Raw genomic sequence first — 27561 nt, forward strand, 5'->3', positions numbered from 1 at the left:
TGAGGCATGCCCGAAAGGAGCATAGGGGTGTGTGGGGTGCAAATGGTGGGGGATCCCCATAGAAAACATGCCACTCCATGGCCCACGATCATACTTTGCAGCCTTCCCATGCCATCTCCTGGAGGCTCTCTGTCCCTTGACAATGCCCTCCTCTCTCACCGCAGGTTCTGTCCGATCCCTGGCGCCTCTCCACCAGCCAGACTCCACAGCAACAGATCAAGATGTTCGACCTGGAGGAACACCCAGAATGCGCCTCCTCCGGAGGGGGATTCGGGCCGGTAAGTGTCCGCAAGCAGACCTCGTGCGGGGCGCTCATGTCTGGAAGGAAGGGGCTCGTTCAGAAGGCGGAGGGGGTTCGTCAATGGTTTGTACAGGGTTAGTCAAAATGAATAGGCCAATAAGAAAATTAATTGTACCCGAATGTATGTTTACTGTAACCAAACCACAGCTACGTAGCGACAGATAAACTATCAAAGTTTTTTTTGAGCAAGACACATGTACGTTAATGCCGCTAGGCGTCGCTAGGAGTCGCTGTTTTCAAAATGGCGGAATCAGGCAAAGAGAAGGCGTTTTGTGTGATGACATTTGCTAAAACAATGTCAGTAATTACGGTCCAGCGAGAATTTCGAGCCAAGTATGGCAAGGAACCACCTCATCGACATTCCATTGCGAGGTGGGTAAAGCAATTTGAGGAGACGGGCTGCTTATGCAAGGGTAAAACCACAGGACGACCGCGTGTCTCCGAAGACACAGTGGAATCCATTCGTGCATCCTTTCAACGAAGTCCCCAGAAGTCGACAAATCGTGTTTCCATGGAATTGAACGTTCCGCAAAAAACTGTGTGGCGCGTGTTACGCAAACGTTTGCAGTTCAAGCCGTATAAATTGCAAATGGTGCAGGCTTTGAAAAAAGGTGACTATTCGAAACGACACGATTTTTGCGAATCAATGCAGCGAAGACTAGAGGAGGAAGGCTTTGCCAACAGACTGGTCTTCAGTGACGAGGCAACGTTTCACCTGTGCGGGAAGGTCAATAGGCATAATCTCCGCTTTTGGGGATCTGAAAATCCTCATGCCGTATTGGAACATGTAAGGGATTCGCCGAAGGTAAACGTTTTCTGTGCAATAACCAACCGTCACGTGTTTGGCCCATTCTTTTTCGCGGAGAAAACCGTAACAGGCATAGTGTACGCTGACATGTTGTCTGAATGGTTGATGCCACAGTTAGAAGAGAAAGTGCCCGATTTCGTATTCCAACAGGACGGTGCCCCTCCGCATTGGCACAACAGTGTACGCGAGTACCTCAACGAACACCTTCCCAGACGTTGGATTGGCCGTGCTGGAGTGACTGATCTTCCATTCCTCCTGTGGCCCCCCAGGTCCCCCGACCTCACACCATGCGACTTTTCTCTCTGGGGGTATGTGAAAGACACTGTGTTCCGACCTCCATTACCGCTGACCTTGGACGACTTAAAACAGCGCATATGTGCTGCATTCGATGCCATTACGTCGGATGTGCTGCAACGGATGTGGAATGAACTGGACTATCGCTTGGACGTCTGCCGTGTCACACGGGGCGCCCATATCGAACATCTCTGAAGGTGAGACAAAACTTTGATAATTTATCTGTCGATACGTAGCTGTAGTTTGGTTACAATAAACATACATTCGTCTAAAATTAATTTTCTTATTGGCCTATTCATTTTGACTAACCCTGTATATTAACGTTGAGTATATCTTAGGATGTTATCAGCCCCCCACCCACCCTCGAGCTCATCCCACAACATGCCTGCATCTGTCATAAATCATTACAGAAGTTCTTGTGGGTTTTTTCGGGCTATATGGCCATGTTCTAGAGACATTTCTCCTGATGTTTCGCCTGCATCTCTGAGAGGAAACAACCAGGCACATCTTAACACCTCTCAACAAAAGATTTTCCCAGGTTCAGCCAGGCCTTCAAATGCTAATGAAGGTGGTCAGTTGAAACATTCACACCCAGCTCCAGCAGAGAAGAGTCCTTTGTCCCACCCTGGTCATTCCACAGATATATAAACCCATTTTCCTAGTTCCAACAGACCTCACTACCTCTGAGGATGCTTGCCATAGATGCAGGCGAAACGTCAGGAGAGAATGTCTCTAGGCCATGGCCCAATAGCCCGAAAAAACCCACAAGAACTTAGTGATTCCAGCCATGAAAGCCTTCGACAAAAGGCTTTCATGGCTGGAATCACCTCTCAACAAAAGATTCCCCCAGGTTCAGCCAGGCCTTCAAATGCTAATGAAGGTGGTCAGTTGAAACATTCACACCCAGCTCCAGCAGAGAAGAGCTCTTTGTCCCACCCTGGTCATTCCACAGATATATAAACCCATTTTCCTAGTTCCAACAGACCTCACTACCTCTGAGGATGCTTGCCATAGATGCAGGCGAAACGTCAGGGAAATGCCTCTAGACCATGGCCATATAGCCCGAAAAAAACCCACAAGAACTTAGTGATTCCAGCCATGAAAGCCTTCGACAATACATCATTACAGAAGTGTTTCTTAAGTGTCAGGAAATTTATGTATTTATTTATTACCATATTTATATACCACCAATTCTCAGCCTGAGAGCGACTCAGGGCGGTTTGCAAACGGCGCAATTTGATGCCCACAATAACATAAAAACAATTAAAACATTTGACCTCAGCAAAATTCAATAAATAATAAAGCCGATAAAAATATAGATCCTCCATCCACGTCACTTTATTAAAATCATTATTTTAATAAACATTCCAGCTTGTCAATATCTCACCACGCTTGAAGAGAGATATTGACTCTTAAGCTGGAATGTGTCCAGAGGAGGACAACTAAAATGATTAAGGTTCTGGAGAACAAGCCCTATGAGGAGCGGCTTAAGGAGCTGGGCATGTTTAGCCTGAAGAAGAGAAGGCTGAGAGGAGATATGATGAGGGCCATGACTGTGAGAGCCGTTCAGCAGTGGAACTCTCTGCCCCGGAGTGTGGTGGAGGCTCCTTCTTTGGAAGCTTTTAAGCAGAGGCTGGATGGCCATCTGTCAGGGGTGATTTGAATGCAATATTCCTGCTTCTTGGCAGAATGGGGTTGGACTGGATGGCCCAGGAGGTCTCTTCCAACTCTAGGATTCTAGGATTCTATGATTCTAAAGGCTGGCTTTTAAAGTTTCGGACTTCCGCAACAGAGAGTAATGCGATTGGCGCAAAAAGCCCAGAATGCCCAAAGGTTTTTTGTCCCAAAGGTTTTCTTTTTTAAAAGAGTAAATTGAGTGGGCGGGAGGGGATTGCACTTGCTCGTGTGGTAAGTCTGAAAATGGATGATTTCGGGAGAAAAAGGCAAGAAAGAAGAACGTGTGATGGGATCTGAGAAACAATACTGTTTGCTTTGTAATGCAACGGGACATAACACCACAATGATATGATGCTCCACACCTCCCCAAAGCTGGAATGTGTCCAGAGGAGAGCGACTAAAATGATAAAAGGTCTGGAGAACAAGCCCTATGAGGAGCGGCTTAAGGAGCTGGGCATGTTTAGCCTGAAGAAGAGAAGGCTGAGAGGGGATATGATAGCCATGTATAAATATGTGAGAGGAAGTCATAGAGAGGAGGGAGCAAGCTTCCTTTCTGCTTCCCTGGAGACGAGGACGCAATGGAGCAATGGCTTCAAACTACAAGAGAGGAGATTCCACCTGAACATGAGGAAGAACTTCCTGACGGTGAGAGCCGTTCAGCAGTGGAACTCTCTGCCCCGGAGGGAGTGTGGTGGAGGCTCCTTCTTTGGAAGCTTTGAAAGAGAGGCTGGGTGGCCATCTGTCAGGGGTGATTTGAATGCAACATTCCTGCTTCTTGGCAGAATGGGGTTGGACTGGATGATGGCCCATGAGGTCTCTTCCAAGTCTTTGATTCTATGACTCTATGATAACATCGAGTCATAGACCACGGAACAACAGACTGGTTCAAGATTGGGAAAGGCGTCCGGCAAGGCTGCATCCTCTCACCCAACCTTTTTAACTTGTATGCAGAACACATCATGCGAGGATGTGCGGGGATGGATGAATGCAAAGCTGGGGTGAAAATGGCTGGAAGAAACATTAACAACCTCAGATATGCAGATGACACCACTCTGATGGCCGAAAGCGAGGAGGAGCTGAGGAGCCTTCTAATCAAGGTGAAAGAAGAAAGCGCAAAAGCCGGGTTGCAGCTAAACGTCAAAAAAACCAAGATTATGGCAACAAGAATGATTGACAACTGGGAAACAGAGGGAGAAACCGTGGAGGCCGTGACAGGGTTTGTATTTCTAGGCGCAAAGATGAGTGCAGATGCAGACTGTGGCCAGGAAATCAGAAGACGCTTCCTTCTTGGGAGGAGAGCAATGTCCAGTCTCGATAAAATAGTCAAGAGTAGAGACATCAGACTGGCAACCAAGATCCATTGCCTAGTCCAAGCCATGGTCTTCCCTGTAGTAACCTCCGGATGTGAGAGCTGGACCTTTGGGAAGGCTGAGCGAAGGAAGAGAGATGCTTTTGAGCTGTGGTGCTGGAGGAAAGTGCTGAGAGTGCTTTGGACTGCGAGAAGATCCAACCAGTCCATCCTCCAGGAAAGAAAGCCTGGCTGCTCACTGGAGGGAAAGATACTAGAGACAAAGTGGAAGTCCTTTGGCCACATCAGGAGGAGACAGGAAAGCCTAGAGAAGACAATTATGCTGGGGAATGTGGAAGGCAAAAGGAAGAGGGGCCGACCAAGGGCAAGATGGATGGATGGCATCCTTGACGTGACTGGACTGACCTTGAGGGAGCTGGGGGTGGTAACGGCTGACAGGGAGCTCTGGCGTGGGCTGGTCCATGAGGTCACAAAGAGTCGGAGACGACTGAACGAATGAACAACAACATGATAACATCCTTGACCTTAAATATATTTGTCCATATTTAGCAGACATTGATGCAAGTAGTGGGATAATGGTGTGGCCTCTTTGGGGAGGGCTTGGATTGTATCTGACAGAATGGGGTTGGACTGGATGACCTTTGGAGGTCTCTTCTAGCTCTTTGATCAGGTAGCTCCCTACCCTATTGACCATGAGTCTCTCCCCACAGGTGGCCGACGATGGCTATGGAGTCTCCTACATCATTGCAGGGGAGAACCTCATCACTTTCCACGTCTCCAGCAAGTTCTCCAGCCCTGAAACGGTGAGTGTGTCAGAGAGTAGGATCTATATAGCAATATTAAATAACCACTCACAAGCTGGTTTTGCTTTGAAATGAATATATTGCTTGTATCTCTGCAGCAAAGAAAGACACTACTGCCTTTTTCCCACCACCACTTCCTTTTAGACACCTTTCCTGCCCATCTCCTCTCTCTTCTCAGTTTCCTTATGAGAGCTTGTTGCTTCACAAGTTCCAATACAAAGCTTCCAGCGCCCTCTGCCAGATTCAAAATGTCCCAGAGAGAGAATTGAGTAAGCCAGGATGATTCAGTCAGGATGTCACGGAGGGAATTTGCGATGTCTTCATGCCGTCAGAAATTGACTCCTGACAGAGTGTCCGCAAGAGAGCCAGCCATGGCTGGACTGGGCTGGCGACAGAAGGGTGGGCTCTTGACCAACCCAGGCCAAAGGAAGGGCCATTTTGGCCCACTCAGGAACAGGTGTCCATTGCAAGCCCACAGAACATGGTAGAGGCGTCTCACCCACCTGGTTTTAACTGTCAGGTATTTCTTCAACCTGAAGCAGAGTTTGTCAGCTCAAACCTCCAAGCAAAATATTGAAGGACTCTCTGTAGTATGTGAGCAATACTTGCAATACACAGCAAACGCGGGAGCATCTTTCCACAAGAATGCTTTATCTTGCAGTTTCCCTGTGTGGTCAGCTGTGAGTATGTACATATAGAATCATAGAATCATAGAATCCTAGAATCCTAGAGTTGGAAGAGACCTCCTGGGTCATCATCCAGTCCAACCCCATTCTGCCAAGAAGCAGGAATATTGCATTCAAATCACCCCCGACAGATGGCCATCCAGCCGTTTAAAAGCTTCCAAAGGAGGAGCCTCCACCACACTCCCTTCGGGGCAGAGAGTTCCACTGTTGAACGGCTCTCACAGTCAGGAAGTTCTTCCTCATGTTCAGATGGAATCTCCTCTCTTGTAGTTTGAAGCCATGGTTCCATTGCGTCCTAGTCTCCAGGGAAGCAGAAAACAAGCTTGCTCCCTCCTCCTCCCTGTGGCTTCCTCTCACATATTTATACTTGGCTATCATATCTCCTCTCAGCCTATGGTACTTCTGCGCCTGCGCAGCACAGCTCCGGCATCTTCTGTTAAATTTTAAAAGGAATGGTGGTTGGCCCCGCCCACTCTCCCCTCGAGAGCATATATAGCTCGTGGGCTGGCTAACCGCCTCCAGTTCTCTTCATCCGCGCTAGACAGCAGCTCAAAATCTCTTATTAAACCAACTTTGATCTGCTTAATTGAGTGGATGAAATTGAACTCTCACAAATTAAATTAAAGGATTTAGTAAACAAAATAAAGGACCTGAGGATGTCGCATACATACAGCTTCAAGCGCTGTAACGCCTGTCAGGGGAATTATCCGGACAACGATGCATATTTTCTATTAGGCTTGGGCAGTTTCGTTCGTTAATTTCGTAATTTGTTATTAATTCGTATTTAAATTTAAATATTGAACCATGCAGGACTACTGTGAGGAGTAATTAAAAATCGAAACAATTTTTCCAATTTATTTCATATTGTTTCGTAATTGTTTCGTAATTGGTTCAAAATTGTTTCGAAATTGTTTCGTAATTGTTTCGTAATTATTTCCGTATGTCTGGTGCAAGTTTTATAGTTGTTTGTTTTATCAGTGATAAAAAATAAATTATCACACCAACAGTCAACAACAGAGGGAGAGGGAAGCTTCAGAAGTTCCCCCTGTCCCATTGGGAGGGTTTTTTAGCATATTGCGCAATCGCGTCCGCCATTAACGAATCGATTCGTAATTTTATGAAATTTTGTATATTTTAAACTTTTTTAAAGGAAAATTTCGGAATTCTTTAAAAAACGAAACGCAAGGGTCCCCTAAAAACGAAACGAGTTTAGAACCAAATTTTTCCGTGGTTACACAAGCCTATTCTCTATGCATCGTCTGCTTGGATGAAGGACATTTACTACAAGCTTGCTCTATTTGTCAGTCCTTCACCCCACAAACTAGAAAAAACAGGGAGATTTGTTTAAAAGCAGCCCTGTATGAACAGACACTTCTCCCTCCTGTGCCAAAGCGGCAAAATGGCAACTCAAATCAAACAATGGAGTCAAACTTACCTGTATTAACAAATCTCCCAAAGACGCTCAAGAAAACCAAAAATTGTTGAGTAAAGGGGCAATTTCCCCTCTTGATCCTTCTAAGTTTCATGAATGCTTCCTTGGAGACTAGGACACAGAACAATGGCTTCAAACTACAAGAGAGGAGATTCCATCTGAACATGAGGAAGAACTTCCTGACTGGGAGAGCCGTTCAGCAGTGGAACTCTCTGCCCCAGAGGGAGTGTGGTGGAGGCTCCTTCTTTGGAAGCTTTTAAGCAGAGGCTGGATGGCCATCTGTCAGGGGTGATTTGAATGCAATATTCCTGCTTCTTGGCAGAATGGGGTTGGACTGGATGGCCCATGAGGTCTCTTCCAACTCTTTGATTCTATGATTCTATGAATGTTTTTTCTCACATTATTTTTTGGTATCCAAATGGGGAGGAGGTCAGCATCCTATCTTGGACCTAAGGGGAGTAAACATGTATATCTATTCAAGAAAGTTCCATATGGTTTCTCTTTCTTTGATTCTCCCTTTACTCAATAAAGATGTTTGGTTTGCAACCATCGATTTGAAGGATGCTTATTTTCATATTAGTGTTCACAGCTCTCTCCAGAATCCTCCAATTCACCATACATCATTGTATCACCTGAACCCAACTTACTCCATTGGGGTTCTTATATACACTTGCATAATGCCCTCAATCACAATATTATTACAGTTCCTTTCTCTTTCTCTTTCCTCCTCAAACCCCTTTCCCCCTTTTTGCAGAACTCCAAGCGTTTCGGGAGGAACATCCACCGGGCCATGCTGGACATTGCAGCCTTGTTCGAGGTGTCTGCCAAGAAAATGGCAAATTGAGCTTGTGGGCAGTGGCTGGACTCATGGGCCGGAGACAAGCCGGAAGGGACTCTCCCCAGCAGCAGAATGGGCCGACTCCTCTGAGAGGGGTTTGGGGGTCCTGGATGAGCCCCCAGCAGCAACGGCGACACATTCGGGCCCTTCCTTCCTTCTTAGAGGAGCCCCATTGAGGACTCAAGGGACGGACTGTGGGGCTGGAAAGAGGGAGGGCTACAGAATGGGGCAACGGTATGCCTCACCCATAAAGAAGTATCACTTTTGGAAGGGACTGGTGTGCATTCTTGTTTGGGATCTGCTTTTTGGTGGCAGGAAGAAGGGAAAAGAAAGAAAGAAAGGAAGGAAGGAAGGAAGGAAGGAGCTCTTGGGGGAAAATAGACCTTGACATATGCGAGTTGTAGTTACTGGGATGTATAGTTCACCTACAATCAAAGAGCATTCTGAACTCCACCAAGGATGGAATTGAACCAAATATGGCACACAGAACTCCCACAACGAACAGAAAATATATCTCAGTGATTGGTTGGGGGAGGGGGAATACTGTTTGCTTACCATTGAAAATTACCTAGGGCCGCCTCTGCGCATGAGGTCTCTTCCAACTCAAGGATTTTATGAATGAATGAATGAGGTGGTGTTTGTTCTGGCTCCTACTCAGGGGCGGCTCATCCATTACGCGAAGTAAGCGGTTGCAGAACACTTTTTTTGCCAGGGGCACAGAGGTGCCTCTGTAAATGCCCCTCGAACGCTACTTGAGGAGCGCCCCCTCAGCTCACAATCGGGGTGGAGCCTTGGCTTTCTTGCCTCGCTGCCGGGCGATCCTCTTCCCTCTTCTCTCATTCCTGCTCCACCCGGCCACCAGGTGCGCGAGCAGAGCCGGCGCTCAATTGTTCTCCGCGTTTGTTCCCTTCCCCATGACTGGCTCCCTTTCCTGATTCCCCCGGCCTTCTCTCCTCTCCCCAATCCGCGGGTGGGCCAAGGGGCGGAGCCACCACGCCTGGCCCGCTTCAGGTCCGGAGGCGTGTTTGAAGACCCCAGCATGCGCACCAGAAGTTGCCTCTTCTCCTGACTTTCTCTTCAGCCATTGGGACCAAGAGAGAGAGAGAGAGAGAGAGAGAGAGAGCCCCTCCGGCTGGAGGTATCTCCCACCTCCGCTCCCTCCTTTGTTTTTGTGCCTACCTTCAGGAAAGGTGGGCATCTCCACCTCTCTCTCTCTCTCTCTCTCTCTTCAGCCATTGGGACCAAGAGAGAGAGAGAGAGAGCCCCTCCGGCTGGAGGTATCTCCCACCTCCGCTCCCTCCTTTGTTTTTTATGCCTACCTTCAGGAAAGGTGGGCATCTCCACCTCTCTCTCTCTCTCTCTCTCTCTCTCTCTCTTGGTCCCAATGGCTGAAGAGAAAGTCAGGAGAAGAGGTGACTTTTGGTGCACACGCCGGGGTCTTCAGGCACGCCTCCAGACCCAAAGCGGCCCAGGCAAGGGAGCAAGTGCTGCAAGTGTAGTTACTGGGATATATAGTTCACCTACAATCAAAGAGCATTCTGAACTCCACCAATGATGGAATTGAACCAAATATGGCACACAGAACTCCCACAACGAAAGAAAATATATATCAATGATTGGTTGGGGGGTGGGGCGCCAAAATACTGTTTGCTTACCGTTGAAAATTATCTAGGGTCGCCTATGCTCCTACTTGCAGCTTTGGCCCCGCCCACCACTGGCAATGTTTGCCCCAAAGGAATGCAAAGTGATATGAAGCAAGATGATGGATGTACAACACACACACATGTTTGCACTTAAGTGCCGCCACATTGCAATAGCTAACTATGGACTGAAACCCCATCAATGAAGTTTCCTGAAGACTTCCACCAGTGGAAAGGATGGGAAATGATCCATTTGTTGGGGGGATTTTGCCCAAGAAGACCCCCAAATCCCCAAGTGCAATGCCCTCTCCTTCCCCTCCCCAAAAAAGATGAAATGGATCACATGTGCTATGTGCTCAGAAGCCACTTTATTTTGGATCCCACAAGACTGGGACACGATGTGGAAAGGGAGGGTAACGTGTTGGATGGGAGACGGAGCAGGAAGTGGGGAAGGCAGACATGCAAGAGGGCAAGGGTCACGCCAGGTCACCAGGGCACGGCCTTTGTGGGAACAGCCCTAGACTTTGCAGAGGAAGGGGTTGCGGTCAAAGCAGGACTCGTTGTCCCACTGCAGGAACCCTGTGGAAAGAGAAGAAAGATGGGAAGATGAGTCACTTTGGGGGGTCCCTTGTTCAGCAAATGGCCATCTGTTGGGGGTGCTTTGATTGCGTGGACCAGGTTGTGGTGCAGCTGGTTGGGAAGCACAACAAATGTCCCACTTTTACAGAAAACAGACAATAATAGAATTCAGCATATAATTGTATACACTTGTTGTTATACTGTTCAATTTCACTGTAATCACAAACAATATTGTGTGCGTGGTTGGGAGTCAACTGCATTAAAATCACTACTGACTGAAAGGTCATGAGTTCAAAGCCAGCCCGGGTCGGCGTAAGCTCCTGACCATTTGTCTAGCTTGCTGTCGACCTCTGCGGCCTGAAAGACAGTTGCATCTGTCAAGTTGGAAATTTAGGTACCACTTTTTGCCCAAGAAGACCCCCAAATCCCCAAGTGCAATGCCCTCTCCTCCCTCCAAAAAAAGAAAAGAAAAGAAGATGAGTCATGAGTTCAAAGCCAGGCCGGGTCGGAATAAGCTCCTGACCATTTGTCTAGCTCGCTGTCGACCTCTGCAGCTTGAAAGACAGTTGCATCTATCAAGTAGGAAATTTGGGTACTGCTTATGTGAGGAAGCTAATTTAACTAATTTACGACACCATATAACTCATCTGTGTCCCAAGTGGATGGTGAAGTAACTGCTCCCCCGGTGGCCTGAATTCAAAAAGCATACTACTCTCATGAAGCTGGAAAGTTATATAGCCTCTGTGTTTGTCCACATATGTTGTGTGTCTACGGCATTGAATGTTTGCCATATATAGGTGCATTGTGATCCCCCAAGTCCCCTGTGGGGGTGAGAAGGGTGGAATAGAAATAGTCAATAAATAAATTAATAAATCTTCCTGCCAAAATAGAAGGAGGTTGGACTGGATGGCCTTTGGGGTTCCCTTTTGGAAGACCTCAAAGGACCAAAGCTGGCATCCCTCTCTATCCAGAGGAATGTTTTTGTGCCGTTATGTGTACATGGGATTTTAGAGGGGCCTCATGCAATGCCCCGCAAAGCCTCATGCTTCTCTACCAAACCCGCCCTTCACTTCCCTCTCTGAACCATTTCTCTTCCTGCCATCAAGGATATTTCACTTAGCAGGACTCTTGATATAAACATATCCCAAGGAGTGCTCAGTTCCACTCAAATCCAGCCATTAATTCTTCTTACAGAAAGTTGGGAAACTTACTCTGGCATATATTGCATACAATAGCACAATGCCATATCTATATGGAAGGGTAATATGTGGTAGCTTACTTGATGGTGCATTACTTTGGGTAGAGAAAGAGCCCATCTTTAAAAATTGCCTAATTTTGGTGGAGCTGGACAGAGAGGAATTCTTCCAAAAAGTAGGGAGGGAATCTCTCATATGTCTCAATTTCTGACAGCATGAAGACATCACAAATTCCCTCCGTGATAGCCTGACTGAATCACCCTGGCTGACTCAATTCTCTCTCAGTTCTTGTGGGTTTTTTCGCCTCTCTCTTTGACATTTTGAAGCCAGCAGAGCGCACTGCAGACCTTGTTTTGGAACTTGTGAAGCAACAAGCTCTAATAAGGAAACTGAGAAGAGGGGGAGATGGGCAGGAAAGGTGTATAAAAGGAAGTGGTGGTGGGAAAAAGTCAGTAGTGTCTTTCTTTGCTGCAGAGGAACAAGCAATAGATCAATTCCAAAGCAAGAACGACTTGTGAGTGGTTATTTAATATTGCTATACAGATCCTACAGTCTTACACTCTTGCAATGAAAAGGTAGTGGCTTTAGATCATTTTATTGTGTGAAAGGAACAATGCTTGGCCTTCTGGATCTGGAGAAGCCCTATGAGGAGCGGCTTAAGGAGCTGGGCATGTTTAGCCTGAAGAAGAGAAGGCTGAGAGGAGATATGATGAAGGCCATGTATAAATATGTGAGAGGAAGCCACAGGGAGGAGGAGGGAGCAAGCTTCCTTTCTGCTTCCCTGGAGACTAGGACTCAATGGAACAATGGCTTCAAACTACAAGAGAGGAGATTCCACCTGAACATGAGGAAGAACTTCCTGACTGTGAGAGCCGTTCAGCAGTGGAACTCTCTGCCCCGGAGTGTGGTGGAGGCTCATTCTTTGGAAGCTTTTAAACAGAGGCTGGATGGCCATCTGTCAGGGGTGATTTGAATGCAATATTCCTGCTTCTTGGCAGAATGGGGCTGGACTGGATGATGGCCCAGGAGGTCTCTTCCAACTCTAGGATTCTAGGATTCTAGGATTCTAGGATTCTATGATTCTAAACACATTAGTCTCCAAAGCTGTGTTCCAGCACAATTAACTTGCGGAACTCTCTGCCATATGATATGACAGCTGCCAACTTAGAGATATTCAAAGGGAACTGTAATACTATTAGCAGTTTTCATATAATACATCTTCCAAATCATTAGCTGCCGGCTAAAGACTTGGGAAAACTACAGCTTCCAGGATCCCATAGCATTGAGTCAGGGCAGTTAAAGTGGTATCAAAGCCTCCAGCCGAGAGCAAGCTTCCTTTCTGCTGCCCTGGAGACTAGGACACAAAGGAGCCATTGCTTCAAACTACAGGAAAGGAGATTCCACCTGAACCTGAGGAAGAACTTCCTGACTGTGAGAGCTGTTCAGCAGTGGTACTCTCTGCCGCAGGGTGTGATGGAGGCTCCTTCTTTGGAGGCTTTTAAACAGAGGCTGTATGGCCATCTGTCAGGGGTGCTTTGAATGCAATTTCCCCGCTTCTTGGCAGAATGGGGTTGGACTGGATGATGGCCCAGGAGGTCTCTTCCAACTCTTTGATTCTATGAAAGTGCATTAATTCTATAGTGTAGATGCACCTTCTCTATTACTACGTAACACAATTTTTGTTCCTGATTTATAAATGTCATATCTTAATTTGCACTACCATAAAAACATGAGAAAAGTATATTAAGCTGCCAAAACTTTGTCTTTGCGGGAGGGACATCATCCTTCTATAGAACATTTTGCGATAGTCTTCCAATAAATATCTCATCATTGAGTCTCAACCAATTTAACACAGTTTGTGCCACAAAAATGAAGTTCCTGGAGGATAACAACTACTTTCAAAGTAAGACTGCACAATTAATAATACTTTGGAATCAGGAACAGAAAATATTTCAATTTTTGTTACATAGTGTTGTTGTTGTTGTGCCCTGCATTTGTCTCTTGACTGAGATGCAAGGCCACTCACAACATTGAGAAATGGTGCAAGCCAACATCTTCAAGGCAGAAATATTAAAACAGAGTTAAACATACTAATGACTTCCAAAAATGAAAGGCACTCTTAATGTGATTTCCCCTGGAACTCACCGGAAGACTCCTCCAGGAGCGCGCAGTGCTCCCCTTTCAGGGCGAAGTAGCTCTTGTTCTTCTCCCAAGCAGCGTAGTCCAACTGGCTCCCATCAGCCCAGGTCCAGACCCGGCTCTGAGGGAAGCAAAGGGGACCCTTTTAGCAAGACTACCGCCATCATCCTCACGCTGAATGTTAATGATCTCAGGTGCTAAGGAGGGTCTGCCCTAGTTTGTCTTTGAATGGGAGGTCACCAGAGTAAATGTGGATCCTGGGCATCTCCAGGGAGGGAAACAAAGAAACCCAGGTGAGCCGCATCTGCCAATCAAAGCTGGCTATCGTGGCTCTGAGTTCGAATCCACCTTCTGCTTTCTCTGCAGAAGTCCCATTTCACAGTCTATTAAGGCTAGCACTATTTCTCCATGAGCCAGCAAATGTAACTGAGGCCGGATGGCCCTCTATCAGGAGGGATTGGATTGCATCTCCTTGCCTGGAATGAATAAGGTTGGGGGTCCCTTCCAACTCGAAGAGGCTTTGATTCTATAGCCCTATTTCTCCATGAACTACAACGCTTAAAGCCCGTAGTGTGAGACATTATTCAAGCCGGGAAACTCACAATTAGGCTCTATTAAATAGATCATTGAATGATATTAAAAGTAAACGAGTCTCAATGTCCAGCTGCCTGATCTTTGTGGCGGTTTTAAAGAACTGACCGTTAGCTCTGGTGGGGGCTATTTATGTGGTCGGAGGGGGGCGTGGCTTAGCTAACGGTTTTTTAGGGTCTCGAGAATGTCCGATGCTGCCTGCGCGCGCGCGCAGAATTACCATAGGTGCAAATCCACAGGTGGTCACTCGGGAAACCATGTTTACAGGTAAGCAACCTACACTTCTCCATGAACTAGTGAATGCCTATGAAGCTGAATGGCCCTCTGTTGGGAAGGATCAGATTGTGCTTTTCCTTCATGTCAGAAGGGGGTTGGGTTGGATGATCCTTGGGAGTTCCTTCCAACTCTAGCTCCAGTTTTCCATGAACCAGTAAATGTCTATGATGCTGGATAGCCTTCTGTTGGGAGGGATCAGATTTTATATTCCTGCCTGGCATGAGTAGGGTTGGACTGGATGGCCCTTGAGGGTCCCTTCCAACTTAAGGAGTCTGATTCTATAGCCCTGTTTCTCCATGAACATGCAAATGCTGATGTGATTAAATGGCCGCATGCAGGGAGGGCTTAGATTGTGTCTTCCTGCATGGAGGAATGGGATTGGACTGGATCGCCTTTACTACACAGTGACATTTGTGGATCTATCAAAGTGAGTTTATTTGGTGCAAACATTCTTACATGGAGTGATAACGGAAGAGATATACATAAAACAACCACCAGGTTTTATAGACAAGAAGCGATCTCATCTTGTTTGTAAACTTTAAAAAGGACTGTATGGGCCTAAACAAGCTGCCAAAGCTTGGAATGACAAACTTGATGCAATGAGGGATCAGATTGTGCCTTTCCTTTATGTCAGAAGGAGGTTAGTCTGGATGGCTCTTGGGGGTCCCTTCCAACTCTAGCCCTATTTCTCCATGAACCTGTGAATGTCTATGAGGCTGGATGGTCCTCTGTCAGGAGGGATCGAATGGTGCTTTTCCTTCATGGCAGAAGGGCATTGGACTGGATGGCCCTTGGGGGCCTCTTCCCACTCCACAATTCCCCCCTCACTCCTCACAGCCTCACCCTGCTGGGGATGGAGAGCCCAATCCAAACATCCTCATCATCCCACCGCTGGGCCTGCCTCAGATACGTGGCCACGGCCTCATGCTCGTTCTCGTCCAGGATGGAGGCCAGGTTCCCCCCATTACGCTTGCACTGTACCTGCACCAGGGAAAGAGAGTGAGATAGAGAGAGAGATGGGTCAGGGGTGTGGTGTATTTTCTGGGCTGTGCAGCCAATGTGTTCTAACGAAGAGAAGCCCAACTCAAGGAAAATAGCAGAGGTCTCTGGTTGGGTACGACACCACCATTAGATCTGGGCAATTACAACTGTTCTTTGTGTTGAAGTTTTAGAATATTCTAACCTGTCTTGAAGATAAAATGCTGGGTTACTTTAAGTGTTGTAAGTGCTGAGTCACAATTTAAGTGATTAAGCAGGAGGAGGAGGAAACCCTGAAGTGAGGTTTGCATCAGGTGTGTAAGATCATGAAAGCTTGACTGGAACATTGCATCATGCAAGTGTATCTAAGAACAGCAACAGAATAAGTTGGTGTTGGGTGACGTGATGATGTATGGAGACTTGGAGGATTCTGGAGAGAGCCGAGAATACTGTAAATAGCTGCAAGAAAAGGCAAAGCCTTTCCGTGGAAAGAAGCTCCTGCAATTGCTGTTTATTGCAAGCATTGTACACATACTATAGAGAGTACTTTAATGTTGCTTGGAACTTTGAGCTGACAAACTCTGCTTCAGGCTGAAGAAATATCTGATACTTTGCCGCTAAGAAAGCTGGGGAGGAGCTGATGGGGGGAAAGGTGCAGCTCCCCTTGCTTGCCGAAGGCACCCCAGAGCCCATCCATTCCACCCCTTCCGCTGCCCCTCACCTGGGCCCTCTGCCAGTTCAGCTCCTGGGGGAAGTAGCCGTAGCAGTGGCTGTCGTAGGAGAGCCAGTTCTTGGGGCAGTCGGCCGCTTGGACGCCTGGAAGGACAGAGAAAGTGTCATGGACGAATATGAGGTTTGCTTTGAATGGAATTGTATGAAAGATGTATGGTTGAGACCTATAGAGGCTAGAGATACCATCCTAAGATTCAAAGCTGGAAAACTACAAAAGGAAAATTCATGAACTGTAATTAAAAGTTGCTGAACTGCTGACACTGATGACCAGAGGAAAATGAATCATAGAGTCATAGTTGGAAGACACCTCATGGGCCATCCAGCCCAGCCCCATTCTGCCAAGAAGCAGGAATATTGCATTAATTCCAAAACTCCTGTCTTCCCTTTTTCTTTTTTACCCAACCTTTACACCTTTCCCCCTTGTATGTTTATTTATTTATTTATTTATTACTTGCACTTATTAACCGCCGCTCTCAGCCCTAGGGCGATTCGTGGCGGTGTACAACAACATAGAAAAAGACAATTTACAATAAATCAAGACAGTAACCAACATTCTACTACTACAAACATCTACTTATACTAAAAATCCGCTTCGTCATATCATGGGGACATAATCATTCTCATAGTCGTAGTCCATTCCGGTCGTCATTTCCAATAACATAGCACTCAGTTGAAGGCCATCTCGAAAAGCCATGTTTTCAGGCCCTTATGAAAGGCCAAAAGGGAGGGCGCCTGTCTAACTTCAGCAGGGAGGGAGTTCCACAGCCGGGGGGCCACCACCGAGAAGGCCCGCTCTCTCGTCCCCGCCAGGCGTGCCTGTGAGGCAGGCGGGACCGAGAGAAGGGCCTCCCCAGATGATCTCAAGGTCCTCGTGGGCTCGTAGGCCAAGATGCGGTCTGCAAGGTATTTTGGGCCGGAACCGTTTAGGGCTTTGTAGGATAACACCAGCACCTGTGTTAATTTTTTTTAAGAAATGTGTGTTAATTTTTTTTAAGAAATGTCCTACATCTCAGCCTAATGTTGAACCTTGATGTTGAGTGATTTCAGCTCCACTAAAACCATGAATTCAGAAGCCCGGCATGTCTCGCTTCCTAATAGGCCAGCTCAGATATAGACGGGTAGAAGGCAAAAGCAGAGGTTAATTCTCAATGGCCAGAGAGGATGTCAGCAGGGAGAAAGCGCTCCAAAGTACTGACAGAAGTTGTACCTCATCTGAGTAAACAAGTTGAATTGAAAGAACTAGGAAAAATTTCACATTACTTTCCAGCTCTAACCCTATTTCTCCATGAACCACAATTACAGAGCATTTTTACTTCATTTGACCTGCTGACCTGCTCCTGAGTGGCTAAAAACTACCCAGCTAGGATCCATGTCCTGATTGGATCAGGACTCTGTTGGGCATCTTTGCTGCTTTGCTCATTGTATGGTGAGAAATTCAACAAACTGTCATTGGAGCATTTGAAGTCTCAGTATGTTAATTGGCCTGCCTCCAAGAGAGTCATGATCCCTCTACTGGCTGTTAGGAATTGTGGGAGTTGAAGTCCAAAACACCTGGAGGGCCCAAGTTGGCCCAAGAGTCTCAACCTAGAACTGCACAATTAAACAGGAAATTACACTTTTAAACCAGGAACAGAAGGTCCATCAAATGTCATTCCATAGTGTTCTATATCTGACACAAGGGAGTGTTTTCCAAGGCAGGGCTCTCACCCTGAGGCTATCCATCTAAAACACAGACATGTGCCTTTCATCTCAAGAACAGAGAAGCATCCCGAGCTCTGAGGATTACCTGGGAAGGAATCCCACTGGAGCATTGCAGCGCACCCAAATCCCCGGGAGTCACTGTGGACCGTGCTCTGACCTACAAGAAGCACTGCCTGAACATCAAGCAAAAAGTGGGTGCTAGAAACAATATCATACGAAAGCTGACTGGCACAACCTGGGGATCACAACCAGACACAGTGAAGACATCTGCCCTTGCACTATGCTACTCTGCTGCTGAGTGCACATGCCCAGTGTGGAACACATCTCACCACGCTCAAACAGTGGATGTGGCTCTTAATGAGACATGCTGCATTATCAGGGGGTGCCTGCGCCCTACACCACTGGAGAAACTACACTGCTTAGCCGGTATTGCACCACCTGACATCCGCCGGGAAGTAGCAGCCAATAGTGAAAGGACCAAGGCAGAGACATCTCAAGCTCATCCCCTGTTTGGGTATCAGGTAGCACGCCAACAACTTAAATCTAGAAATAGTTTTCTAAGATCTACAGAGACACTCGCTGGAACACCTCAGCAAGCGAGAGTCCAAAAGTGGCAGGCTCAAACCCATGGCTGATACCTAATGAGAGACTCCCCCCTGGGCACACAGAAGACGGGGCGACTTGGAAGGCGTGAGCAGACTGCGCTCTGGCACCATGAGATGCAGAGGCAACCTCAAGAAATGGGGCCACAAAGTGGAATCCTCGACATGCGAGTGTGGAGAGGAGCAAACCTTTGACCACCTGCTGCAATGCACGCTGAGCCCTGCCACATGATGCACAAGGGAGGACCTCCTTGCGGCAACACCAGAGGCACTCCACAGGAACAGATACTGGTCAAAGGACATCTAATCAACTACCAAGCGTGCAAATTTTGTTTTGTGTCTGTTTGTTTTTGCTGTGTTAGAAATGCAATGCAATTGTCTGGCTGCCCCTGACACAATAAATAAATATAAATACCCTGGCATGACATGACAGAGTTCCTGTTCTTGGCAGTGGGGGGCTTGAAGGGAATAGGGGGACTCACCTCCGCTGAGCAGGCAGCCCAAGAGGCCGAGGCTGAAGAAGGAGAAGGCAGCGGTCGAAGGCATCCTCGGGTTCTGCAGATCTGGAGAAAGAGACACAGCCTTGGTTTTGGAGGCATTTGCATTTGCATCCGAATGCAAATGCAAACCGAAACAGATTTTAATTAATTAAATGTGATTTAATGTTTTAAATGTATGTCAATATTGGATTTTATTATGTACTAGCCGTCCCCTGCCATGCATTGTTGTGGCCCAGTCTGTGTATATGTGTTTTGTGTGTGTGTGTATTTGTGTATATGTATTTGTGTATATGTGTGTGTGAGAGAGAGCATTGTTATGTATTTTTGTTTTTTGGCTTTTTAAGTCTGTTCTGCTGTGTTTTTCAGTGTTTTTTATGAGTGATGGCCACTCGTTGGCCTAATAAGTGTCTTGTGTCCAAATTTGGTGTCAATTCGTCCAGTGTGTTGTTGTAGGTTTTTTTGTGCTATATGGCCATAGTCTAGAGGCATTTTCTCCTGACGTTTCACCTGCATTTATGGCAAGCATCCTCAGAGGTAGTGAGGTCTGTTGGGACTAGGAAAATGGGTTTATATATCTGTGGAATGATGTCCAGGGTGGGACAAAGGACTCTTAGGTTCTTGTGTGTTTTTTTTGGGCTATATGGCCATGTTCTAGAGGCATTTTCTCCTGACATTTCGCCTGCATCTATGGCAAGCATCCCCAGAGGGAGTGAGGTCTGTTGGAACTAGGAAAAAGGGTCTATATATCTGTGGAATGACCAGGGTGGGACAAAGGACTATTGTCTGCTGGAGCTAGGGGTGAATGTTTCAACTGACCACCTTGATTAGCATTTGATGGCCTGGCAGTGCCTGGAGCAATCTTTTGTTGAGAGGTGATTAGATGTCCTTGTAGTTTTTTTCAGGCTATATGGCCATGTTCTAAAGGCATTCTCTCCTGACGTTTCGCCTGCATCTATGGCAAGCATCCTCAGAGGTAGCGAGGTCTGTTGGAAATAGGAAAAAGGGTTTATATATCTGTGGAAAGATGACCAGGGTGGGACAAAGGACTCTTGTCTGCTGGAGCCAGGTGTGAATGTTTCAACGGACCACCTTGATTAGCATATAATGGCCTGGCAGTGCCTGGGGCAATCCTTTTGTTGAGAGGTGATTAGATGTCCCTGTTTGTTTCCTCTCTGTTGTTGTGCTGTTGTAATTTCAGAGTTTTTTTTAATACTGGTAGCCAGATTTTGTTCATTTTCACTGAGATTGCTCGCCATAGATGCAGGTGAAACGTCAGGAGAAAATGCCTCTAGAACATGGCCATATAGCCCGGAAAAAAGCCTACAACAACCCAGTGATTCCGGCCATGAAAGCCTTTGACAATAATTCGTCCAGTGGTTTTTGAGTTATGTTAATCCCACAAACAAAATTTACATTTTTATTTCTATAGATTTTATTATGTGTACATTGGAGATATCGAATTGTTGCCGGTTGGAAGCCACACCGAGACCCCCCACCCTGGGGTTTGAGAATATCATAAATAAATAAATAAATCAACAACATCTCAGTCCTTCCTATTCTCAGGTAGCCCAAGGCCAGGTAGGCAACCCTAGAATGCGCCATCGGAGTGTATTAGTATAACAGAATCCTAGAGATGGGTGAGACCCCCAAAGGTCATCTAATCCAGCCTCCTCCCTCCAGGCAGGAAGGCACCATCCAATCCCTCCTGACAGTATTGAGTATCACAACTGGAGAAGTATAGCAGCAGGTTGGTAGAGTGATCCAAATGGTTGAGTCATGAACTCCTCTGAGGAGTGGAAGTCTTTAAGCAGAACCTGGAAGGCCATCTGTCGAGAGTGTTTTGATTGCACCCTCCTGCCTGTCAGAAAGGGATTGGACTGAATGGCCTTTGGGGGTGAAATATACACCTAGGAGTCCAACGCAATCTCTTTCTCTGAAGCTGGATGGCCATCTGTCAAGAGTGTTTTGATTGCACCCTCCTGCATGGCGGAAAGGGGTTGGATTGGATATCTTTTGGGGGTCCCTTCCAACTTGAGTGAAATATATGCCTAGGAGTGCAACGCAATCTCCTTCTCTGAAGCTGGATGGCCATCTGTTGAGAGTGTTTTGATTGCACCCTCCTGTCTGGCGGAAAGTGGTTGGACTGGATGGCCTTTGGGGGCGAAATATACGCCTAGGAGTGCAACGCAATCTCCTTCTCTGAAGCTGAATGGCCATCTGTCGAGAGTGTTTTGATTGCACCTTCCTGCCCAGCAGAAAGGGGTTGGACTGGATGGCCTTTGGGGGTCCCTTCCAACTCGAGTGAAATATATGCCTAGGAGTCCAACGCAATCTCCTTCTCTGAAACTGATGGCCATCTGTCAAGAGTGTATTGATTGCACCTTCCTTCCTGGCAGAAAGGGGTTGGACTGGATGGCCTTTGGGGCTCCCTCCCAACTCAAGTAAAATATATGTGAAGGAGTGCAATGCAATCTTCTCTGAAGCTGGATGGACATCTGTCAAGAGTGTTTTGATGGCACCCTCCTGCCTGGCGGAAAGGAGTTGGACTGGATGGCCTTTGGGGGTCCCTTCCAACTCGAGTGAAATATACGCTTAGGAGTCCAACGCAATTTCCTTCTCCGAAGCTGGATGGACATCTGTCAAGAGTGTTTTGATGGCACCCTCCTGCCTGGCGAAAAGGGGTTGGACTGGATGGCCTTTGGGGGTCCCTTCCAACTCGAGTGAAATATATGCCTATGAGTCTAACACTATATCCTTCTCTGAAGCTGAATGGCCATCTGTCGAGAGTGTTTTGATTGCACCTTCCTGCCTGGCAGAAGGGGGTTGGATTGGATGGCCTTTGGGGGTCCCTTCCAACTCGAGTGAAATATATGGCTAGGAGTGCAACGCAATCTCCTTCTCTGGAGCTGGATGGACATCTGTCAAGGTGGTTTATCAAGTGCTCTGCTATGGCTGACTTCTCTGGTTGAATTAGTCTGCACTGCCTTGATTGCATAGGGAAGCCAATGAAGAAGCACAACTCCCAAACCATCTACAAGCCCACCAAGGAAACCCAACCAATGCTCCGTTCAGCAAAGGACAGCAGGGATCTTGGAAGCACTGCAAGAGTCTATTGCATAATGTGTAGATGTGGGCAAGAAGTCTCTATAGGGACCCCCAAACACAGCAGCATTGCCCAGGCACGAATCAAGGAATAATAATAATAATAACAATAATAATAATAATAACAATAATAATAATAATAATACTTTATATATATTCTGCCCTCCTCACCCCGAAGGGGACTCCAGCTGGATCACAGTACACATACGCGGCAAACATTCAATGCCACTTTGTATAGACAATACACAGACAGACAGAACAGAAGGAGGTGCCATAGAAGGTTGGGCTCGACTGCAGGGGGTGCTCTTGCTCTTTCCTCAATGATGAAGAGCCATCAAGACTTCCTCCTTCCTTTGGGTCACCCAGCATTTTCTGATCTTCTTCCTTTATGGCGTTGTAAAACACCTCCCCCACATCCGCCAGGAAGAAGCAGCCAATAGCGAAAGGACCAAGGCAGAGACATCTCCAGCTCATCCCTTGTTTGGGTATCAGCCAGCACGTCAACGACTTAAATCAAGACATAGTTTTCTAAGATCTACAGAGACACTCGCTGGAACACCCCAGCAAGTGAGAGTCCAAAAGTGGCAGGCTCAAACCCAGAACTTCAATCCATGGGTGATACCAGATGAGAGACTCTCCCCTGGGCACACAGAAGCAGAGCCAACCTTCAGAAATGGGGCTACAAAGTGGAATCCACAACATGCGAGTACGGAGAGGAGCAAACCACTGACCACCTGCTGCAATGCAACCTGAGCCCTTCTTCCACATGATGCACAAGGGGAGGACCTCCTTTTGGCAACACCAGAGGCACTCCAAGGGGCCAGGTACTGCTCAAAGGACATTTAATCAACTACCAAGCTTGCAAATTTTGTATTTTGTCTGTTTGTTTGCTTTGTTCTGTTAGAAATGTAATATAATTGACTGGTTGCCCTGACATGACAAATAAATAACCAGTACCTAATTTGTCTAATCACAACTAAAGCTGTTTTCGAATTGCTTAGGTAAACAATGAGCTAGGCTGACAGTTGGCAGCTCACGCCAACCCGGGGTTTCGAACTTGCAACCTTTTGGTTGACAAATCTTATAATTGCTGATTATTTACCAGCTGTGTTAAACCTCCAGCATAACATGAATGGCACTGCAGACTAATCCAACTAGAGAAGTCAGCCATAGGAACCAACCTGGACACAGGATACTATTATTGGAGGACACAGGCATGCTGGACCACTCTCACAACCACCATGTCAGGCGACACAAAGAAGTCATTGAAATCCACAAGAAGCATGTGGACAATGTCAACAGAAAGGAAGAAACCATGAAAATGACCCAAGCCTGGTGAAAAACGCCGGAACCAAGACAGTAAAAAAAGGAAAACCACTCAGAAAAATGGGAATTCCAGACAGCAAACAATCAAGTGCCAGTTAACACTGCCTAACACAGAGGATACCTGCAGGCAGCAACAGCCAGGCTTTGAACCAACCTGGACACAGCATATTGTTTGAGAAGATAGACATGCTGGACCGCTCTCACCACCACCATGTCAGACTACACAGGGAAGCCATTGAAATCCACAAGAAGCATGTGGACAATTTCAACAGAAAGGAGGAAACCATGAAAATGAACAAAATCTGTCTACCAGTATTAAAAAAAAACCTCTAAAATTACAACAGCACAACAACAGAGAGGAAACAAATAAGGACATCTAATCACCTCTCAACAAAAGATTGCCCCAGGCACTGCCAGGCCATCAAATGCTAATCAAGGTGATCGGTTGAAACATTTACACCTAGCTCCAGCAGACAAGAGTCCTTTGTCCCACCCTGGTCACTCCACAGATATATAAACCTATTTTCCTAGTTCCAACAGGCCTCACTACCTCTGGGGATGCTTGCCATAGATGCAGGTGAAATGTCAGGAGAGAATGCTTCTAGAACATGGCCATATAGCCTGGAAAAACCTACAACAACCCAGTGATTCCGGCCATGAAAGCCTTCAACAATACATATCCAATGCTGTTCAAGCTTGCTAATTGCAACATTCAAGTGCCAGTTAACACTGCCTAACAGAGGATACCTGCAGGCAGCAACAGCCAGGCTTTGAAGCTGCAAGGATATCCAATGCTGTTCAAGCTTGCTAATTGCAACATTCACACTTGCTTCAAACAGATCAGCGTTCTTCCTTTCTCCCACCTTGGACATTATTCCACAGGTATATACAGACCCCACGGCGTCATTTCTCACAGACCTCACAACCTTTGAGGATGCTTGCCAAAGATGCAGGCGTAACGTCAGGAGAGAATGCTGCTGGAACATGGGAAGAGCCAGGAAAAGGTCACAGCAACCCAGCGATCCCCTAAGTAAGTATCCCATATTGCCCAGTCTGCAGGTGTGCCTGTTTAGCCAAGGATGCAGGTGAGAAGCTTACCTGTCTGTGTTTCTCTGGGATGCGGCTCTGGGTTTGCTGGGCAAAATGTCAGGAGAGAATGCTGCTGGAACATGGGAAGAGCCAGGAAAAGGTCACAGCAACCCAGCTATCCCCAAAGTAAGTTTCCCATATTGCCCAGTCCGCAGGTGAGCCCGTTTAGCCAAGGATGCAGGTGAGAAGCTTACCTGTCTGTGTTTCTCAGGGATGCAGCTCTGGGTTTGCTGGGCAAAATGTCATAGAATCATAGAATCATAGAATCATAGAATCATAGAATCATAGAATCATAGAATCGAAGAGTTGGAAGAGACCTCCTGGGCCATCATCCAGTCCAACCCCATTCTGCCAAGAAGCAGGAATATTGCATTCAAAGCACCCCTGACAGATGGCCATCCAGCCTCTGTTCAAAAGCCTCCAAAGAAGGAGCCTCCACCACACTCCCTCCGGGGCAGAGAGTTCCACTGCTGAACGGTCAGGAGAGAATGCTGCTGGAACATGGGCAGACAGCCTGGAAAACCTCACAGCAACCCAGCTATCCCCAAAGTAAGTTTCCCATATTGCCCAGTCTGCAGGTGAGCCCGTTTAGCCAAGGATGCAGGTGAGAAGCTTACCTGTCTGTGTTTTGCAGAGATGTGGCTTTCGGTTTGCTGGACACTGTTTGCCTTGTGCGGCATTTATAGGCATGCTCCCTCCCCAGAGTGTGGGGCAGATCCTGGATTAGGAAGAGGGAGGGGCCTTTGGAGCAAGCCAGGTGGCCAATGGGGCCCCTTCTTCTTCTTCTTCTGCCCCCCCCCCCCTCCTTCCCAGCAAACAAGGATTAAGGGGGTTTTGGAGCAGATCAAAGGCAAGGCTTGGGGATCAAAGGAGAGGAAAGGGTCCACATCTGGGACATGGGCCACAGCAGCAGCCTTGCAAACACATTCTGCACCCTCCCTGCCCTGCTCTCTGATACCTCCCCCCCCCCAAAAAAAAAGAAAAAAGAAAGAAAAAGGGGGGCAGAACCCATTATTCCTAAAACAACAACCCCGGTCCCATTAGGGCAACACAGTTCGCAACCCTTATGTAAACTCTTGCGCATGACTTACATTGAAAGCACAGAGAAAATTATGGATACGAAAGTGATGATGATGGGCACAAAGAAGTGTGGAACATCGCAAGGGGTGATAATAAATAGACATGTGGAATAAAATTAATCTATTTTTCCATTGTGCATTGGAGTCTAGTGTCTAGGTCCAGGGAAGTCCTGCTCCCCATGCTCTATTCTGCTCCCCATGCTCTACAACACACAACAACAGAGAGGAAACAAACAAGGACATCTAATCTCCTCTCAACAAAAGATTGCTCCAGGCATTGCCAGGCCATTATATGCTAATCAAGGTGGTCAGTTGAAACATTCCCACCTAGCTCCAGCAGACAAGAGTCCTTTGTCCCACCCTGGTCATTCCACAGATATATAAACCCATTTTCCTAGTTCCAACACACCTCACTTCCTCTGAGGATGCTTGCCATAGATGCAGGCCAAACGTCAGGAGAGAATGCCTCTAGAACATGGCCATGTAGCCCAAAAAAACCTACAACAACCCAGTGATTCCGGCCATGAAAGCCTCCGACAATACAAGGCTCACAATGTTTTCTGCGTTTGCAATTGCAAAGCTTATTGAACTTACTATTTGTTTGGTTTCTCTGCAAAGTCATAAACGTTTTATGGCTGACAGGACAGGCGTACTTTTCCACTTGGGAGGGTGCAATAATCGGTCGTCCCTCCGTCAAGGGGTCCGACTGCAATATGTTTTATGGGGAAGACGGCCTTGGCACAAAGCGTTTGGGCCGAGAGGAGAGCAGATGCTCAGCCGACCAGATGCGCCTTTGATCTAATCGTCCCATCGCAAGAAGACTTCGTGATCATCACGAAGAGAGATATTGACTCTAAGCTGGAATGTGTCCAGAGGAGGGCGACTAAAATGATCAAGGGTCTGGAGAACAAGCCCTATGAGGAGCGGCTTAGGGAACTGGGCATGTTTAGCCTGAAGAAGAGAAGGCTGAGAGGAGACATGATAGCCAGGTATAAATATGTGAGAGGAAGCCACAGGGAGGAGGAGGGAGCAAGCTTGTTTTCTGCTTCCCTGGAGACTAGGACGCAAGGGAACAATGGCTTCAAACTACAAGAGAGGAGATTCCACCTGAACATGAGAAAGAGCTTCCTGACTATGAGAGCCGTTCAGCAGTGGAACTCTCTGCCCCAGAGGGAGTGTGGTGGAGGTTCCTTCTTTGGAGGCTTTTAAACAGAGGCTGGATGGCCATCTGTCAGGGGTGATTTGAATGCAATATTCCTGCTTCTTGGCAGAATGGGGTTGGACTGGATGGCCCATGAGGTCTCTTCCAACTCTAGGATTCTATGATTCTAAGAACTTCCTGACTGTGAGAGCTGTTCAGGAGTGGAACTCTCTGCCCCGGAGGGAGTGTGGTGGAGGCTCCTTCTTTGGAAGCTTTTAAACAGAGGCTGGATGGCCATCTGTCAGGGGTGATTTGAATGCAATATTCCTGCTTCTTGGCAGAATGGGGTTGGGCTGGATGGCCCATGAGGTCTCTTACAACTCTAGGATTCTATGATTCTAAGAACTTCCTGACTGTGAGAGCTGTTCAGCAGTGGAACTCTCTGCCCCGGAGTGTGGTGGAGGCTCCTTCTTTGGAAGCTTTTAAACAGAGGCTGGATGGCCATCTGTCAGGGGTGCTTTGAATGCAATATTCCTGCTTCTTGGCAGAATGGGGTTGGGCTGGATGGCCCATGAGGTCTCTTCCAACTCTAGGATTCTATGATTCTACGATTCTATCACACTCCACGATCAAAGCTTTATGATGGCGGTTTGGATCAAAGGCAACAACAGAGTCATAGAAATAGGCCACAACCCCCCCCCCCCCACTCCAACCCCATTGGGATTCGGGGTGCATCTATACT

At 47.1% G+C, this 27561-nt stretch overlaps 2 protein-coding genes across 4 annotated transcripts in view; one reads left to right on the plus strand and one right to left on the minus strand.

Moving 5' to 3' along the window:
- The window catches only part of CPT1B (carnitine palmitoyltransferase 1B), a 69758-nt gene extending 61340 nt beyond the window's left edge, over positions 1-8418 (plus strand). For both annotated transcript variants that reach the window (XM_060776318.2, XM_067469421.1), the window contains exons 17-19: positions 165-278; positions 5100-5192; positions 8065-8418. In XM_060776318.2, coding sequence (XP_060632301.2) covers positions 165-278; positions 5100-5192; positions 8065-8154 — 297 coding nt within the window. In that variant the 3' untranslated portion in view covers positions 8155-8418. The remainder of the gene's footprint in view (positions 1-164; positions 279-5099; positions 5193-8064) is intronic.
- Positions 8419-10146: 1728 nt separating this feature from the next.
- LOC132777312 (dromaiocalcin-1-like) lies at positions 10147-25327 on the minus strand. Of its 2 annotated transcripts, XM_067468418.1 has the most exons (7): positions 25217-25327; positions 24609-24644; positions 19065-19145; positions 16269-16363; positions 15413-15550; positions 13709-13823; positions 10147-10367 (listed from the first exon to the last, which is right to left on the minus strand). In XM_067468418.1, exons 1-7 carry the CDS (start codon positions 25287-25289, stop codon positions 10306-10308), a joined length of 600 nt encoding a protein of 199 aa, XP_067324519.1. In that variant the 5' UTR covers positions 25290-25327; the 3' UTR covers positions 10147-10305. The 2 variants fall into 2 exon arrangements, with proteins under 2 accessions (XP_067324519.1, XP_067324520.1); XM_067468419.1 differs by lacking the exon at positions 24609-24644.
- Positions 25328-27561: the final 2234 nt, after the last annotated feature.

The sequence above is a fragment of the Anolis sagrei genome, chromosome 5, assembly GCF_037176765.1.
Source record: "Anolis sagrei isolate rAnoSag1 chromosome 5, rAnoSag1.mat, whole genome shotgun sequence".
Taxonomy (NCBI): Eukaryota; Metazoa; Chordata; class Lepidosauria; order Squamata; family Dactyloidae; genus Anolis; species Anolis sagrei.

Bases quoted from the DNA above. Each gene is read 5' to 3' on its own strand.
- LOC132777312 (XM_067468418.1), bottom strand. From the start codon at position 25,289: ATGCCTATAAATGCCGCACAAGGCAAACAGTGTCCAGCAAACCGAAAG. The intron at 24,645-25,216 runs GTAAGCTTCTCA...CATTTTGCCCAG, and splicing joins TCTCTGCAAAACACAGACAG to CAAACCCAGAGCCGCATCCC. The intron at 15,551-16,268 runs GTGAGGGGCAGC...TCCCTGGTGCAG, and splicing joins TGAACTGGCAGAGGGCCCAG to GTACAGTGCAAGCGTAATGG.